Genomic DNA, 17,879 nt, shown 5'->3' with positions numbered 1-17,879 from the left:
GAGGTCGTTACTGAGGTTGACCCCGAAGCAGCTGACCATTTCCACTGCAGAACCGTTGATATGCAGGGGTGCGTGCTCCTCTACCTGCCGTCTCCTAAAGTCCACAATCATCTCCTTTGTCTTGCTGATTGTAGCAGGCCTGAGGCCGCCACCCGTGGGTTTCCCCCCCCAGCACCAAGGATCCGCCAGACAGCAAGAGGGTTTGTTCCAAGACATGTTTTATTCCGCACACACGACACCGAGCAGACCGCAAAACACGCGCCTCTGCTCACCTCTCCCTCTCCACTCTCGAGTGGGAGCTTTTATAAGGGTGGCCTCGGCTGCTGAGTGATTGCCAATCACCAGCAGCCGAGGCCAAATCAGACACAGCTGCCACACTGATGTTGAGAGAGAGGCTATTATCCTGACACCATGTAGTCAGGGTAGCAACCTCCTCTCTGTAGGCTGACTCATCATGGCCAGTGATGAGGCCCACAACGGTTGTGTCATCAGCAAACTTAACAATGAGGTTGGAGCTGTGCGTAGCTACACAGTCATGTGTGAACAAGGAGAACAGGAGGGGGCTGAGCACACAGCCCTGGGGGGTGCCTGTGTTGGTGATGACTGTAGATGAGGTGCGGTCACCGATTCTCACCACCTGTGGCCTCCCCGTCAGGAAGTCGAAGACCCATTTGCATAGGGAGGTGCTGAGTCCCAGGTCTACGAGCTTCGAGACGAGTCTGGAGGGGATGATGGTATTGAATGCTGAACTGTAGTCAATGAACAGCATCCTCACATATGTATTCCCTTTGTCCAGGTGGGTGAGGGCGGTGTGCGTGGTCAGGGCTATGGCATCGTCTGTAGACCTGTTGGACCGGTATGCAAACTGCATAGGGTCCAGGGTGGGAGGCAGCAAGGAGCAGATGAATGATTTGACTAGCCGCTCAAAGCACTTCATGATCACAGAGGTCAGTGCTACCGGGCGGTAGTCATTCAAGCAGGTGACCTTGGTGTTCTTGGGCACAGGGACGATGGTGGTCCGTTTGAAGCATGTGGGGAGTACAGACAGGCTGAGGGAGAGGTTGAAGATGTCGCTGAAGACCCCCGCTAGCTGGTCAGCGTAACCCCTGAGGGCCCTACCTGATATGCCATCTGATCTGATCTAGATCTGATGTTGTTACGGTTATCATCACAAGTTATTACATCCATCCAGAGGGGGAGGGGGACGCGAGTACATTACATTACATTACATGACATGTCAGTTAACTGAAGCTTTTATCCAAAGGGACTTACAATAAGTTCATCAACCATGAGAACAAACTCAGAAAAACAAGAATCAAGGAAGTAAAAATTCTTCAAGAGAACCAAACTACAAAAATACCACAAGTAATACCATGAGTAATACCATAAGTAAGTGTCATTCAAGTGCCATTAAAGTGCTAATCTGTTTTTATTCGAGGTATAATTGTAAAATATTTTTAGTTTCCGGTGGAAGATGTAGAGATTTCCTGCTGTCCGCATGTCAGTGAGGAGCTTGTTCCACCAATGAGGAGCCACAACCACAAACAATCTTGAATTTGTCGAGTGATTAGCTCGGTTGTTGCCGAGCGGAGTGAACGTGCTGGGGTGTAAGGTTTGACCATATCCTAGACGGGGCCCGATGATTTCGCAGCACGGTACGAAGAGCCAATGTTTTGAAGCGGATGCTGCTCCACCGGTAACCAGTGAAGAGAGCGGAGGAGCGGAGTAGTGTGGGTGAATTTAGGCTGAAGGCCAGTCGAGCTGCAGCATTCTGGATGAGCGTCAGAGGTCGAATGGCCTTAGCAGGTAGACCTGCCAGGAGGGAGTTACAGTAGTCTAGGCGTGAAATGACCAGAGCAAGTAAGAAGAGGACGTGTTCTCCTGATGTTGTGCAGCATGTACCTACAGGAGCGGGTTGTTGCAGTGATGTTGGCCGTCAGGGAGAGTTGACTGTCTAGTGTCACCCCGAGGTTCCTGGTAGTCGGGGTCGGGGCTAACACAGAGTTGTTGAAGCTGGTAGTCAGGTCGTGGGTGGGAGAGCCTTTCCCTGGAAGGAAAAGTACTTCAGTTTGTCAGCGTTGATTTTCAGGTGGTGAGCAGACATCCACTGAGTGATGTCAGTCCTGCTACTTGTGTTTCAGATTGGGGAAACGAGAGGTTCAGTTGGGTGTCATCAGCATAGCTATGGTAGGAAAAGCCATGCGAGCGAATGACAGAGCCGAGAGAATTAGTGTACAGAGAGAAGAGGAGGGGACCCAGGACGGAGCCTTGAGGGACCCCAGTAGTGAGGTTCAGACACAGATCCTCTCCAAGTTACCCGGTAAGTGCGGTCGTTGAGGTAGGATGAGAAAAGGGAGAGTGCAGTACCTGAGATACCCAGATCCTGAAGGGAGGAAATAAGGATCTGGTGGTTCACTGTGTCAAATGCTGCAGAAAGGTCTAGAAGGATAAGGACAGAGGAGAGAGAGGCTGCTCTAGCAGTGTGAAGGGAGGGTCAAGAAGGTTGTTACTGTGGAGTAGCTGAGCCAAATTCAATGGCGGTCATGATCAAATGTCATTTTCATAGTTTTTTGGATGTTTCCCTCTGAACCGAAGCGATGGAGCAACTGACGAGTTGACTGCCATTCCCAGAAAACTGTGAAATCTCTAAATGGTTTACTTCCCTCTATCTCCCTCTCAGTCTTTCTCATCAGTGTGTCATCTAATATGATTGTTACCTGGATATAGTGGCATTAGTGGACATTGTAAAATACAAATATATTATTTTTCTATTTTTCTAGTGACGACACCTCGACTTGGCTCACCTCTGATTCATTTAGCTACATGCCCAAACATAGACTGTTGTCAAGGCTACGTCACTGTTTTAGAGGAAGCGCATGTCGTCACACTGTGGCACACAGAGGGCATCGGGGCCATGATTTCACAATTCATATAGGCCGAAGAGTTTTTACCTCTCGGCCTCATTTCAGATTAGGTTTTAGCAACGGATCAGACACTGTGATTTCAATCCGTTTTTGTTGTTGTTGTCTTTGTTAAATTTGAGTTGATTATTTTGGTTTATGTACCAATTTATGTCATTCATACTTATTGAGATGCTTTGATTTGGGGTCAAAGCTGTATGGAAGTGAATGTAGGCTGTATTTAAAAAATGAGCTCAAGCAATGTGCCACTGACCTCAGCAATAGAACCATTAGGTTGTAAAAACGACCCTCTACACTCAATTCCAAAAAAAGAGGGAGATATTTTAATGTTTTCAACAAAAGTAATCTCCTTCTACAATCGCTCTTTTTATTATAGATACATCTCTAGCACTTCGATGAAATCCTGTTATTCACGAGAAGGCTCAACACAAGTGCCGATGACCTTCAGGTGGGCCTGCAAATTGAAAAGCTCTCTATTTCTTTTTACTGCACACAAAGCTGTAACCCGCACCAAGGTTTCCTCTGCTTTGTGCCTTGGTTCGGTCTTTTGCTTCAAAAGCCCTCATGAAGTCACGAGTCATGGAGTTGAAGTTGAATCACAGGTCTTTCTTTGGATGAGCCTCTGGGTTCCAGTCCACACATTTTACCTAATGGAGTTGTTTTTTTGGGGGGTGAGAGTTGTCATTGGATCCCTTAAATATTGAATCGGGTCAAAATGACCCGAAGGCAACACAAGGGTTAACAAGAAAAGCCACCATGCTGCCCTCTGGTGGTTTCAACTGAAGAATTATAAATTGTTGACACGTGGGCAACAATTCTTTTTTGATTCTCTCTTTATAATTTAATCACAGCACGCATGTTACATTATGGTACATTATTATAGGGATGTGATTGTTCTGAAGCAGAGGTAGCCATTAGCTGGAGGCAATATTGTACATCAGTGTTAATTTACATATTCCGTGTGTTTTAATTACGGCCCATATGGTCAAATGTATTTGTAACAGTGAATGAATGGTCTTTCTTTTTTCCAGAGGGACATGGTAGGCCGGAAGCGTTCTATTCCTCTATTGTGTTCTATTATATTGTATTATGTTCTATTTTATTCTATTTTATTATGCTCCAGGTCATTGTATTCTGCTCTGTTATATTCTATTAAGTTATGTTTCATTATATTCTCTTCTATTATATTGTATTATGTTAAATTTAATTATATTCTATTCTATTATATTGTATTCTATGTGGTTCTATTTTATTATATTCTCTCCTCTTCTATGTTATTATGTTCTTTTTTATTTTATTATATTCTATTTAATTAGATTATACTCTGTAACATGGTGTTTCGTTCTGCAGCACGACAGCTGCATAGTCTGCTTTTTTAATGTAATGCATATTTAACAAATAATATTTTTTGGGGGGGAAAAATATGAATTTCACAATGATTCAATGAAAGATACAAGAAGCAGTTGAACCCCGACACCATCATGTCTGTATATGCTAAAGCAGTGTGAAACCAAGCATAAAATTAAGACTCAGGTTAGGACACACAGGGTTAAATAAAACAAAGCAATTAATGATCTATCTGTTCTGTTCTGTTTGTGGCGTAGAAGAAGAAACGGTTGAACACGTTATCCGTCACTGCCAGAAGTATGAGACACGTAGAGAAACGTTTGTGGAAATATTGAATGTTAAGATTGCATTTTCTATAAAGGCATGAAACTGGAATAATAGAGATAATGTCTTTAAATGTTCCCCGTTTGAACTCCAATGGAACTCTGGCTCACACTCCAGTCCAGTTGGTGGCAGTAATGCGCATTTTAACGGTAGTCGCCTCCCAACATTAAACACATCGAAGAAGGAAAAAATATTCGTACGTCATCAATACGCGACAAAACACGCAGTCTCTGGTCGGTCTCCACTGCTCACACGTGAGTTAAACTTCAGTGTGTTGCCTTCCGCTATTTCAGTTTGTATCGAATCATATTTGTTGCACCAATTTAGCTCAGAGTCTCATTTAAATGTCCTCTAACAGTTTGATAAACACGTCAACTTGTTTTGAGAAGATAGAGAGCTAGTTAGCTAACAGCTAGTTAGCGTCTGAGTTAGTGTGGACGCCTCAGCTATCGCGAGGTTGTCCGTACACAGTCTCATAAAGAGGGTCACTGCCATAATAACCTGCTTGATGGTTAAATTAATAATAATGCGTCAAATTCTGAATCAACAATATAATTTCTCTGTCAGGAAAATGTAACGTTCGTACTCAATGTGTTCCTCTGGAGCAGAAGTACAATGAGTCGTAACGTGTGAAACATTGTTCGGTTTTTAAGTCCTCTTGGGGCCTTTTGTATGTTATTGAGGGTATAATCAGTTTTACAATTATGTCAACATTGTATTAAATATGTAGTTTGGGGCCCTGAGAGGCAGCCACTGCCTCCCTGGTGTGGAGGTTAGATGTGGTTGGGGGAAAAATGGCAAATCAGAATCAGGTTTTATTGGCCAAGTAAGTATGCACAAACAAGGAATTTGGCTTGGTAAAGTGACTCTGTGTGCTTACACAAAATATACATTACAATACAAAACAAAACAGTGCAGTACAAAACAAACAGTGCAATGGTCTGAGAAGTTTAAGAAAGTTCAAATGCAGACAGCATGTATTTCAAATAGAAAATACTTGTACGTTTTACATTTTCGTAGGATTAGTGTCTAGGACCTCTCGCGATGAGGACGAGCTGTTTGCTTAATCCGGAGAATGTGGACTTGACCGTCAGATCCTAAAGTAGACTTTGTTGTTGTTCCCTGTTCTAGCCGGACCGTCTGAGCATCCTCACAAGATCGAGTCACCCTGCACGTAGAGACCTGCACGCGGTCACGTCCACGCTATGTTGGAGGATAGGAAGCGACAGAACTCCGAAGGAAAGAAGAGGAGACGCCCTGGTGAAGATGAAGGAGGAGAGAGGAAGAGGTGGGGAGGTGACGAAGGAGAGAGGAAGAGGAGGGGAGAAGGAGAAGGGCGGCAGGGAGACGGTGGCAAGAAGCGCCTGGATCCCATGAGCGTGGGCTATTTCCGCCGAGTCGGGGAAAGGCTCGACGAAGGCTTTAAAGAAAAGGAGGAGAGAGGTGAGAGGAATCCTTCCGGTTCAGTTGACGCCTGGAAGTTGACCGAAGTTGGGAATATGCATCAACAATAGAAGATCATCGTATTAGAAGAGAAATGAACATCCTTCATGTTAGCTTCTGGAAAATCCCCCGTCAACGTGTCATGTTGGAGTTTATAACACTTTCCAAACGGTCAGATCTCTAATATTGGGCTGCCAGATATCTTTTCAGATTTTTAAATATGAGACAAAACAAGCAATTTGTAACTTTCACCTCGAGGAAATTGTGCCGAATGTTTCTTTTAACATAAACAAACAAATTGGCAAGTAGAACCATCAGATTAATTGGCGATGACATCGTCGGGTGCAGCTCTGCTCTAAATTCATTTTGCCATTTCGGAGGAAATGATTTTCTGTCACCGATGCGGTGGTTAGGGGGAAGACGTCTGAAGTGGCTTTACAGTCACCAGATTGTAGCAGAGCGTGAAAACACGCGCTCCAATTAGTTAACCCTGTAAGTTCCTCTCTGCAACCTGGTTACTGAAGTACATTCAAACGTGACATATTCATGACCTCACATTGGGTTATTATTCCTGCACATTGCATCATTTGACCAGAAATGCATCGAGCAGGATGCCTGTGTCCAGTCTTAGTTTTTTGTTGACTGTAATCAGGGTTCGTACGGTCATGGAAAACCTGGAAAAGTCATGGAATTTTAAAATGGTCATTTCCAGGCCTGGAAAAGTCATGAAAAAAGCTTAAATCATCAAAGTTTTGAAAAAGTCATGGAAATGTGTTATAATCACATGTTCATTCACGCCGAGTTTGAAATAATGAATATGTTTTTTAAAGAAAGACGCTCAAAATATAAGCCGGCGTACGCTCTCAATACGCAACATTTTCTAAATTTTTCATGTTTATACCGAGATTTCAGTTTGGCCATGGAAATTTGGTTTAAAGTCATGGAAATCCACTGGTCAACATGTGTAAGAACCCTGATTAATGTCAATGACTCAATGTTGTGAATGCTTCCGCAGAGATGTTTGTGGAGAACGTCCTGAACGAGGTGAAAGGTAAAGCGGCGGTCGTGGCGATGGACATGACGGGGAGCATCACCCTGCAGCGGCTGCTCCCGCTCTGCAGCCCCGGCCAGGTGGCCGAGGTGCTGGCCGAGCTGGGCGGCCCCGAGGGGTCCGAGTTCAAGGAGGCGTCCTGCGACCGGTGCGGCGGCCACGTGGTGGAGAGCGCCGCCCGGCGGATATCCGGGTGGACCGGTGAGCTCGCGCGTCGCCTCGGAGCCGGAGAAACCCTCCGGAGCTCACGGGGGAATGACGGGTGACTAACAACTCTTTGTGGCGCGCGTTCCTTTTAGAGTCGTCGACCACAGAAGACGAAAAGGAGAGCTGGGACGCGTTGGAGGCCCAGGTGTTGTCTTTGAGTCAGGTGGTGAGAGACAACATCGCAGAGTTCGTCAAACACGTGCACGGCTCGCACGTGGTCCGCACACTCCTGCATGTGCTGGCGGGCTGCATGGGACCCCCCCGCACCGAGCCTCGTCCAGGTACGCTTCACAACAGTGGTCACTCCTGCTATGATTATTGGTTGTCTTGCCTCTATCTGAGAGAAAACCACGCCGGGAAATGTAGAGAATGGTTAAGATGAAGCAACGTACAACTCAGAACAATGTCACGAAGCTGTATGTGACGAGGATTCTGTAAGAGACATGAAGTCCATTATTCAAGACAGAGACATATGTAGGACCGCTGTACGCGTTTACCTCGGCTTCCTCTCTTTCAAACCTGAAATATTTAGTTTATTTACAACTTTCCATTTGTTTACTGTTCATTTTGTTGGATATTCTGTTACATGTTTGAAGTCAATTTAACTAACTAACCGATTTAACGCTCCTGTTACCTTCACATTTAGTAACATATTTTACCCTCGGGGTCCATTTGACCCCAGCAATTAAAACCTCCAGAAAATTATTAGAATTAATATTGTTTCCCAAGTTTAAGTGTGAGGTACTTTATGTTTGTTTGTTGACTACCTAAATAGCCCTTTAAATATATACAAAAGTTTATATTTCTTATGTGTTTGAGACAGTGAAAAACAGCCTGGGGTCAAATTGACCCCAAAGAACACCGACGTTAAACATTGAATGGGGTCAAATTGACCCTAAAGGTAACAGGAGGGTTAAGAAACTACATTTCCGATGATTTGGATGCTTTGATAAATGGGAAGTATGATGATGCCAAAGTCGGAAGCCTATATTTGTTTGGGCGACTGTGGGTCAGTGGGTAGCAGGTCGGTCCTTCAATCAGCGGGTTGGAGGTTCAATCCCCGCCCTAGTCGATGTGTCCTTGAGCAAGACACTTCACCCTGAATGTCTCCCTGTAGCTGCGTCTACGGTGTGTGAATGCAACAGGATTGTAAGTCTCTGGATAAAAGCGTCAGCTAAATGACATGTAATGTAATAATGTTTACATGTTTGTACAGACGGCTATCGGTGGACTTCTTTGATGCAGAAGAAAATTCACTAAAAACACGATCATTCAGGAGTCAAAAGGAGTGTGTTGTTTCTAGGATTTCTTTAATGTCCATTTTTTGACATTTACACATGTTTACTGTGTTGGTAAGCGTCGTCCCCCCCCCCCCCCACACACACACACACATGGCTTGTGGCTTGCATTCACGTCGTCTTGTTCCTGTTTCCAGCTCCAAAGGGACGCACCGTCGCTCCTCAGCTCACAGACTTTGAGATTCCTTCGTCGTTTTGGTACGAGCTGAAAAGCCTCACGGACACCTTGTTGGACAACGTGAAACGTGAGTCGTCTTTCACCAAGCACATGAATCCTCATCCTAGGGGAGAAAGCTTCATTATGGTCTCCTTCATCGCGGAATTGCATCCCGTCTGTAACAACGGGCACTTTTGATGTGTTTTTTTAAATAGTAAAATGTATGGTGTTGAATATTTTAGAGAAACACACGTAAATAATTGTAGTTCTTCTGTTTGTGTGCATTAAACATGTTGCGCTCAACGGCCACAATAAATCCAACCGTAACTGATATCCAAACAAAATAGTCAAACATCCAACCTTGTGTACAAGTGGAAACCCGGAGTTATTGATCCAGTCTCTGGATAGAAGGAGAGAGAAGACCACACGTGCATCTGAGATGCCTTTGAAGTGACAGAGGACACTCATGAGAGATGGTGTGCTGGCTGCTGGCACCACGTCACTCTGAAGGAGTGATCCATGTGTTTGCTCCACTATGCATGTGAGCTCACACAGTCTTCCTCTTAACTATATACAGGGTTCGTAAGGTCATGGAAAACCTGGAAAAGTCATGGAATTTTAAAATGGTCATTTCCAGGCCTGTTAAAGTCACGGAAAAAACTCAAATCATCAAAGTTTTGGAAAAGTCATGGGAATTTGTTATAATCACATGTTCATTTACGCAGAGTTTGAAATAATTAATATGTTTGAGAAAGAAAGACTCAAAATATAAGCCGGCATACTGGCGGCGCAATTTTTTTTCTTCCGCGTTGCACGTGATCGCACCTTAAATGGAAAGTTCGTTGGCCATAGCTCGGCAAGCAAGTGTTTATACTTTTAATCAAAATATTGTCTCTTATTCATTTGTTTCATTTAATCTATACTGTATGCTTTGGAATTCACATTGTTTAAAAACTAAATGTTCTCACTTTTTCATGTATAAACTGAGATTTCGGTTTGGTCATGGAAATTTGGTTTAAAGTCATGGAAAAGTGATGGAAATCCATTGGTCAAATTGTGTAAGAACCCTGTATATACCATGACTTCATTAGCCTTGATTGTATTATTTATCTGGTTCATTATTTAAACCGTCTTTTTTTTTTAATGATGAGAGTTTAATAATGTGATATCCCTTGGGATTTTCCTTTTCTTTTTGTCATGTGCTGTGAGCAGGATCCTGGCATCAGCCCGGCAGATTTCTTGGTTTAGCCCTGAAAAGAAATGCTTTAGAAGAGGGGGAACTTTTTTTAAATCGGCATGAGGGTCTAAGAAGCATTTTTTTTCTCCCTTCCCTTCTGCGTCTCTTTCCTCCTCAGTCAGTGTGACGGATGCCGTGTCCAGTGCCGTGTTCCAGACCATGTTGACCGTGTGCCACAGGAAGCGGCCGATTCTCTGCAAGCAGCTCCTCAAACGCGCCACGGGGTACCTGACGACCCGCAGTGCCGCTCCGGGAGTGAGGTCCGAGGCTCCTGCACCGCTTGTCACCCTCTTGTTGTCCTTTACTGACTCGCCGTGACACGCCCCGTAACCGATGTTTGTTTTTCCACTCCTTCCAGTCCCCTTCTGGTCTTTCTCAAGGACCCGGCCTCCAGCCACCTCGTTGAGATCATCATACAGCTGTCCCACAAGTCTCTCCTCCGGGACCTCTACAAGAACCACTTCAAGGGTCAGCTGGTGGACTTGGCCCTCCATGCCATCGCCAACTTCCCCGTGCAGAGGCTCACGGCGGCCGCGGCCAAACACAAAATGGTTGGTCGTCGTGCCTCCATTGTGTCACACGGTGCAGAATTAATGTCCAGTTATTTTTAACGCAAGGCCAATGTCTCTCTCGCTCCCTCTCTCCCCTCCCCCTCTTTTCTCCGCAGTTCCTGGGCTTGTTCGACGAGCTGATCGAGGGCATTGAGGCCATCCTGGCCGCGGGTCACATGGGTGTGATTGTCCAACTGGCCGAGAGCTGCGAAGAGTGCGAAGAGAAGCAGGATGCCCTGATGCAGTGCCTCCTCCGTGTAAGTGTCAGGGCGTGTCTTCACCCACACGGGTCCTAAATCAATCCGCCAGAGCCCTCGTTTCGTCGATCTCTCCCCGCTTCACGACTGAAATCATGAAGTGCGTAACGACACGGGGCAGCCACTTGTGGTTTTGATTTGCGGGGTGATGACAAGCTCGTTGATGTGTCGCCTCCCAGGCGTTCCACTGCGCCGAGCCCGGCACCCGACACGTCGGCTGCCTCCCCCTCTTCATGTCCCTGCTCACCTACGAGGTGTATTACCACTCTGACGCAGCAGAGGGCAGCACACAGACGGAGGTAAAGCCTTGATGGTTCATATTCCCTTTGATAACCGGAACGCTGCTCTGTGAGCTGCAGCTCTTGACTGTTCTTCCTTTTCCAGGTGCCGCTGTCCTCCATCTGTTACCACGGTTCCCGGCTGGTCCAGGCGCTCGCCAAGTTCAAGGAGCGCTCGCTCCTCCTCAGCAGCCTGCGCGCTCTGACCCCCGCTGACCTCCTGACGCTGGCTTCCGACCCCTCGGGCAGCCACGTCCTCCAGGCCCTCATCGCCACGTCGAGTGACAAGGGGCGGGGCAAGATCCTCAAGAGGCTGGAGGTAGGACTGCAGGCTGTCGTGAGAATAGGAAGCTGGTTAGGATGCTGCCATTTGAACTTGTGTCCGTCAACGGTTCCCTTTGCAGTTGTAGGCGGTGCTGCACACAGTTCGTGTCGTATGGCTTGGGGGAGGCCACGCTGCTGCTTTGAGGGAGGGGGTTATTTCACAGCACCAACAACATCGACATTTTTTCAATCCCATCGTAAGACCTCAAGATATAAAGAAGCCAGAACAGGTGTAGAAGTGACTTTGACACGTTTGATGCCAGACTGGGTATTTCAGAACCTGAGGATCTACTGGAACCACCTCTCGGGTTCACAGAGTGGTTCAAAAGAAAACTCCAGATTATCATCTTATATTTCGGTCATGGTCCAGACCGTGAAGTGCAAAGAAATACACATTTCCATTGATTGGAACATTATCTCCCTTTCTTGACTCCTCCCCATGTGTCCCCCCAGGGCCAGTACGTAGCCATGGCGTGCTCCCGGTTGGGTAGCCGGGTGCTGGAAGCCATCTGGAACGGCTCTTTGGTCAGTCACCGGCAAAACATCGCGCAGGAACTCGGTAATACTGACTTAAAGAGGCGGCTTTTTGAAATTCATGGGGGGAAAAAAAATCTGTTTTGCACGTTGTTCACATCCCGTCTCGCCTTCCAGTGTGCAGTGAAAACCAGCTGAGGTCGGATCAGTTCGCTCGCCATGTGTGGGCCAAGTTCGCCCTCTACCACTTCATCCACAGAAGAGCCAACTGGCAGGAAATCCAGAGCGGCGAGATCAAGAAGCGAAAGCTCTTCAGTGACATTCTTGCATAAAAACTAAATATTTATATCACATGTTTTTTGCTATGTAATTGGGAAAAGAAATAAAGAGGAAAAATGTATCTTATTTGTGTGGCTATTTCTTTTTTTTTACCTCTAAAGTGCATGCATCCTCATTAGTTTTAGAATATCATTATTTCATCACATCATTTTAAAATATATAATCTCTGATAAATAGTGAATAGCATAGCATTTAACATAAAATAGCATATGAGTGATTCTGTGTCAACTCAGTGGTTTTACTCTACATTTGAGATTGTGTTCATGTACACATGAAATGCTCTGAGAGAAAAATGCTGAATTTTAAGAATTTCAGCCCCTGTGAATTTTGTAATGTTCACACCTGTGAAATGTTTTAAAGACACAGGCGAAGTGGTGTAAAACTCATCAAAGTGATAGCTGCATTCGGAATGTCGTATTGTATCTTGAAAATTGCACAAACCTTGCTAAATGGATGGTTTTGGGGCCTTGGACACACATTGATTATATCCCCTGAAGTGTGCACATATGGGGAGACAGAAAATACTGATGTAAAAGTCATGTTATATTTAAATGTGTGCAAAAGTGCACAGAAGAGCAACTTTGTTCAAGAGTAAATTTACATGTGTTACCTCCACTATATATATATATAAATATTTCAATTATATGGATTACCTTTTTGGGTGTGATGTTTCAACGTAAGTCAAATAGTTATTATAGAATATACAATACATTTAAAATCTGTTCTGTAGCACGAGCAGACCCTTCATAATGTGTATCCACTGGCTGGAAGGAGCCGCATGACCACTAGAGGGCGTTGGTGTCACGTGTCTTCCATCTGTCTTTCCTACATTTAAATGAGTGGAGCAACACCAGAGTAGAGCAACTGAACCCAAAGTCACTGAAGACATAAAACCCAACGGCACACATATTTTATTGCTGCACATTAACGCCGTGTGCTTGTCATCATGCGTATGTTATATTTCTAAAAGAGGTTTTAGAACATTTGGCGGAAATAAATCAGCTTAAAGTAGATCTGAAAGTGATCCAACAATCACTCCAACACACTCAGGCCGCCGCGCCCCTCGGTGGCCTGTGGGTGACGCATTAGCTTCGTCACAGGGGGTGAAATTGATTATATATTGATTTGATGAAGGGAAAAGGCCTTCATGGTGGCAGATGCTACTCTAGGAGGAGAAAGCACGAGGCCCTGAGAAGCCACGCTGCAGGCCAGCATGTGTTGTCAACAACAAACAACAACAAAGCCCAACATACCCCTGGGTAATAAATACTGTAATGTATTCACAGATTGATCACACATGCCGAGTTCCATACTGGACACATTATAGAGAACCACATGTGGTCCATTTAGAGTGCTTTCTATTATATTTTTTGAACAAAAAGATATTCAATCCAACCCATAGTCCTAATTAACACGATCCTTTTAATAATGTCGACGATGTGCTGAGTCAACTGTCTGGTTTCTTTCAGGCTCTGTTCAGCTGTTCGGTTGTTGTGTATTTTAATGTCGGGTGTTACTGTTGGTAATATTGGTGTTGGTTTGGGGTGCTGTGTCTCCACGGGATGACTCCTGATGTCTCTTGTTCCCAGTTAAAAAAAATTTGCAGATATTTTATATATATATATAAATATATATTTATATACATATATATTTATATATATATTATAATAATAATAAATATTGAGGATGTATGAGATGGATTTAAATCCCATGCTTATAACCCATTAATAAGCATCACCATCAGCAAACCAATTAAGTCAAAATGAGTTAATTTAATTCCGGCTTTAATTATTTATCCGTCATCGGGGACTCTTCTCATGCACGTGAAGCTTTTTTTTTTACGGTCACAATCAGATTTCTGACACCTCGTTAAACCTACGTGTTGTTGTTTTTTCTCTCTTTGACACACACACACACACCTCACAATGTAAATCGTTGATGTTGATTGATCGTATGCCCCGTTCTGTTCTGCTGGCATCTGCCAGATGTGTCTCATTTGAGGATCCTTTGAACTTTAATCACATAAAGTCATCGTGCCTTGTTATGAGTGAGCGACAGGAAGTGCGCGATGCATAGGCCTACGTAATGCGTGAACTCCTCTTGAGCGATGCACCGTTCATGCAGTCCGTGTGGATGATTTGACACATTCAATTTCAGCCCGGCACAATGAGCTGTGACCTGGGTCACGGTTCCTTAAATCACCTCTAATGTTGGGTGATAGACACTCAGTAGTTTACAGTGGGCATGGAAGCGGAGCATCTTATGCATCATTGTTATTTTACATTGGTAAAAGGTGACAGGTTGCATTGTGGGATTGTTAGCAGAAAGTATAGTGAACTTTTTTTTAACATAGTGCACAACTTTCATATCAGAAGTCAGGCCCCGGCATACAGTAACTAGTAGTAGTGCACTGTCTGGTGGATAGTGAGTGAAATCAATGCTCCCTGCAAAGAAATAGTCCCAGAAAAACCCCAAGTAAAACCAGAACTCCTTTTTTCACCCTTCCGTATTTGAATAGAATAGATTTATATTTTCATTTGTTTTACCATTGCTCTGTGTTTTCCTCCCACTTTGAGTGTAACACACAAACATGAGATTGCTATCAAATTGCTCTGCAAGAAAGACTTTTTTTCTTCCCCAAAGCAGTCCAACGAATACTTGTATAAGTCGCGTCGTGTGTTTGCATTTGTCCGGACACTACGTGATGCGTCGCACGTGTATCCAACGCCTTCCCCCCGCCACGTCCACCATGAGGAAAACAAGACTCATCTCACAACGGCATCCAGTCACAAGCCTCTCGACTTTCGACCCGCCATTAGTCCACATTAGCGGAGACGGCGTGGAGCCCCGCGCGAGGCCTTCGGCGGCCCACGATGAGGTTAATACGTGCCCTCGTGTAGTCAACCTGCTATTACAACCACTTGGCCTTCTCATTCCCTCACTCCCGCTCCCTTTTGTTGTTGGGTTATTATAGCTCTCTGCATGTATAATCTGCAGCGCCCCGGAGACAGAGCAGAGAAACAATGACCTCTGGGGTCCAATGAGACCATCGCCCCCTTGAAGACCAATCACACGGCGTTCCCCGGGGTTCAGCAACGCAGCCTTTTATGCCACCTCATGTCTAGCCTTGGCAGCATCCTCCTCACGCCCCCTCTCAAGCCCCCCAGATCCACTGCTACATCCTAACTAACATGTTCGTCTCATTTGTGAGGCACTGAAAACGGTCTCAAGTGAGCAGTGAGTTGGACCGGCACACAGTCGCTGCTCCCTTTGTCTTCCCCGCTCTCGGGAAAGTATTCTTTCACCCCGAAGAATCCCAGTCGATGCCGACAGAATGAGTCAGCGGCCAGACAAGAGGGGAGAGGAGGGACTCCTTGTCACGATGTGAGAGACTGATGGGGTGTCACCAAAATAAATAGTTTCACATTGTCCCGTTTCCATCTCCGTTTCCTGGCAGGCTTTCTGTGCATCTGTCAAACGTATGCTGTTATCTGACAGCCATCTGACCTGTTTAAGGGCGATAAAACCCTCCATGTGTCACATTCTGCCCCGCGAGACGTATCGTATAAGAACCCGGCCGGTCGGTCTGGAGGGTTCACCTTGTCATCGTCTTTATCGCCGAACAAGCAAGAAGCTCCTCTTTCTGAAAATCAACATAAATGTAGGACATTTGAGATGCCAAAGGACTCCAGGACTCATCGTCTCCTTGACAACAGTCTCCAAGCAACCATTGCTCCTCAAAGCATTTCTCCAACCCCGTCTCTCTCTCTCTCTCTCTCTCTCTCCATCCTCCACCCCTCTGCCTCTTTGCCAGTGTGCCTTCCTCTCAGGAGTCCTCCCATGTGTCCTCTCCGGATAGTTACTGTACCAGCGTCAGAAAGCTTCCTGACGTGATCGCATGTGATTGACTGCAGGGAACCGTGCTCCTGCTTCTCCGCCCGAGGCACTTCTCCACACCTGCTAAAGAAACCTAGGGCGGAGGAGAAAGAGGGCAGGCCGGACGGAGAGACACATTTCCCTTTGTGCCAGACTCCGGCCCGTTGATCCCAAATGCTCCTGTGGTGCATCGTGTTATGAAAAATAAGGATTAGGCCAATCAACTGCTACCTGCTTAGTCGCGAGGAATTAAATCCCAAATCCCTGAGATCATTATCTGTGGCGTTCATTGCATATTATACACCACCTTTTTTTTGCTGACTGATGTAAAAAAAAAAAAAAAAAGCAAACCAGGCATATTATTATTGCGAACTTAGATATCTGTTGCACTTGGACGCTTGCAACACATTTCCTCAACACCTTTATAAATTCGAAATAAGGGAGATTTAGTCATTTCTATTCATTCATTATATTCCTATTCTCACTTTGAAGTGTCTCTACAGCTGTATTTTAGAGCGGCACACAGTGCTCTTATTTCCACAATAAATGAAATTGTTAAAGGCCTCAATGAGTGTGTGTGTGTGTAAACATCCTAGTTCCTGCATTCTAACACTATTCTGCCGTTTTCTGTTCTTACTATGTCATGTGTAGACAGCCTCCTATGCATTTCATCGTTTGAAGATGTATATATTTTTTTCTCCTCTATATTAATAGAACAGAGGTAAAAAGCAGCACCCCCCCCCACACCCATCCCTACATACATACACACACAATTCCAGGGTACCATCGCTTATCTGAGACCACATTGTTACTGACAATCCACAGAGCTCACTGTGAACAGTTATTTACGACTCACTTGAGTAATTTCAAATGCACGTGCTGAGTCCACTCTCAGAGATTGAGTGTGAACACTATGGCTGGCATGTGAGCAGGGAAGTTGCTACAAATACTTTAAACTTTAAAGTATTCAATTCAATTCAATTCAGTTTATTTTGTATAGCCCATTCTCACAAATTACAAATTTGCCTCAGAGGCTTTACAATCTGTACACATAGACATCCCTGACCTTTGACCTCACATCAGATCAGGAGAAACTCCCAAATAACCCTTCACGGGGGAAAAAAGGGAATAAATCTTCAGGAGAGCAACAGAGGAGGATCCCTCTCCAGGATGGAAAGAACAATAGATGTCATGTGTACAGAAGGACACATTAGTGTTACACAGTGGCGGGACGTCAGGGCCAGCAAGGCCTTCTCTTTTTCTAAATATATTTTCCCACAAATATGTATTCAATTATTTCCCAGAGTAAGAGTTATTCTCTTAATTTCATAGCGTTCCTCTTGGTTGCATTGCTGCCAGCCCCAGGTTGAGATTTGGAGGGCTGGTCTTTATGTTAGATCTTTTATCCAATCATATTCAGCCATCGTGTGTTGCCAGGGGGCTAACATCTGCCCTTAGGCCTGCAGAATCAACATTGCGGGCGCTGGTAGCTTAAAGTGAATGGGAATGAACATTTTGTGTCAACCAATCAGCTTTAGAGTTGGCTCCTGAAGGCCTTCTAGCTGGCCCCGGAACCGGCACAGGAGCAGCGAGCAGGCGTAGTGCTGCACGTCTTTTGATTGGATTACCAATATTGAGAGGCGGGGCCTATGGGCAGGTACTCAGAACTAGGATACTGAATTTGATAAACGAAATAATTTGCGTACTACTAAGCTGTTTGTTCAACCCACAATGGCGGAAGGAGGAGAAGATATCGATTTGGTCGAGGATATAATTATAACGCCATTCTCAAGAC

General features: G+C 45.0%; 1 protein-coding gene across 2 annotated transcripts; it reads left to right on the top strand.

The window, feature by feature from the left end:
• The first annotated feature begins 4,814 nt into the window (after positions 1 to 4,814).
• Positions 4,815 to 12,274, top strand: LOC130198596 (nucleolar protein 9). Of its 2 annotated transcripts, XM_056421819.1 has the most exons (12): positions 4,815 to 4,846; positions 5,724 to 6,035; positions 7,051 to 7,287; positions 7,386 to 7,574; positions 8,729 to 8,836; positions 10,104 to 10,245; positions 10,344 to 10,536; positions 10,653 to 10,793; positions 10,973 to 11,092; positions 11,178 to 11,390; positions 11,849 to 11,954; positions 12,047 to 12,274. In XM_056421819.1, exons 2-12 carry the CDS (start codon positions 5,798 to 5,800, stop codon positions 12,199 to 12,201), a joined length of 1,842 nt encoding a protein of 613 aa, XP_056277794.1. In that variant the 5' UTR covers positions 4,815 to 4,846; positions 5,724 to 5,797; the 3' UTR covers positions 12,202 to 12,274. The 2 variants fall into 2 exon arrangements, with proteins under 2 accessions (XP_056277794.1, XP_056277793.1); XM_056421818.1 differs by lacking the exon at positions 12,047 to 12,274 and having other exon boundaries at positions 11,178 to 11,939.
• Positions 12,275 to 17,879: the final 5,605 nt, after the last annotated feature.

The sequence above is a fragment of the Pseudoliparis swirei genome, chromosome 8, assembly GCF_029220125.1.
Source record: "Pseudoliparis swirei isolate HS2019 ecotype Mariana Trench chromosome 8, NWPU_hadal_v1, whole genome shotgun sequence".
Lineage (NCBI taxonomy): Eukaryota > Metazoa > Chordata > Actinopteri > Perciformes > Liparidae > Pseudoliparis > Pseudoliparis swirei.
This window is presented reverse-complemented; position numbering and strand designations above follow the sequence as displayed.

Excerpts from the sequence above, each read along its gene's own strand:
- LOC130198596 (XM_056421818.1), top strand. The coding sequence starts at position 5,798 with ATGTTGGAGGATAGGAAGCGACAGAACTCCGAAGGAAAGAAGAGGAGA. Across the intron at positions 6,036-7,050 it reads TAAAGAAAAGGAGGAGAGAG|AGATGTTTGTGGAGAACGTC; the intron begins GTGAGAGGAATC and ends ATGCTTCCGCAG. Across the intron at positions 11,093-11,177 it reads AGGGCAGCACACAGACGGAG|GTGCCGCTGTCCTCCATCTG; the intron begins GTAAAGCCTTGA and ends TTCCTTTTCCAG.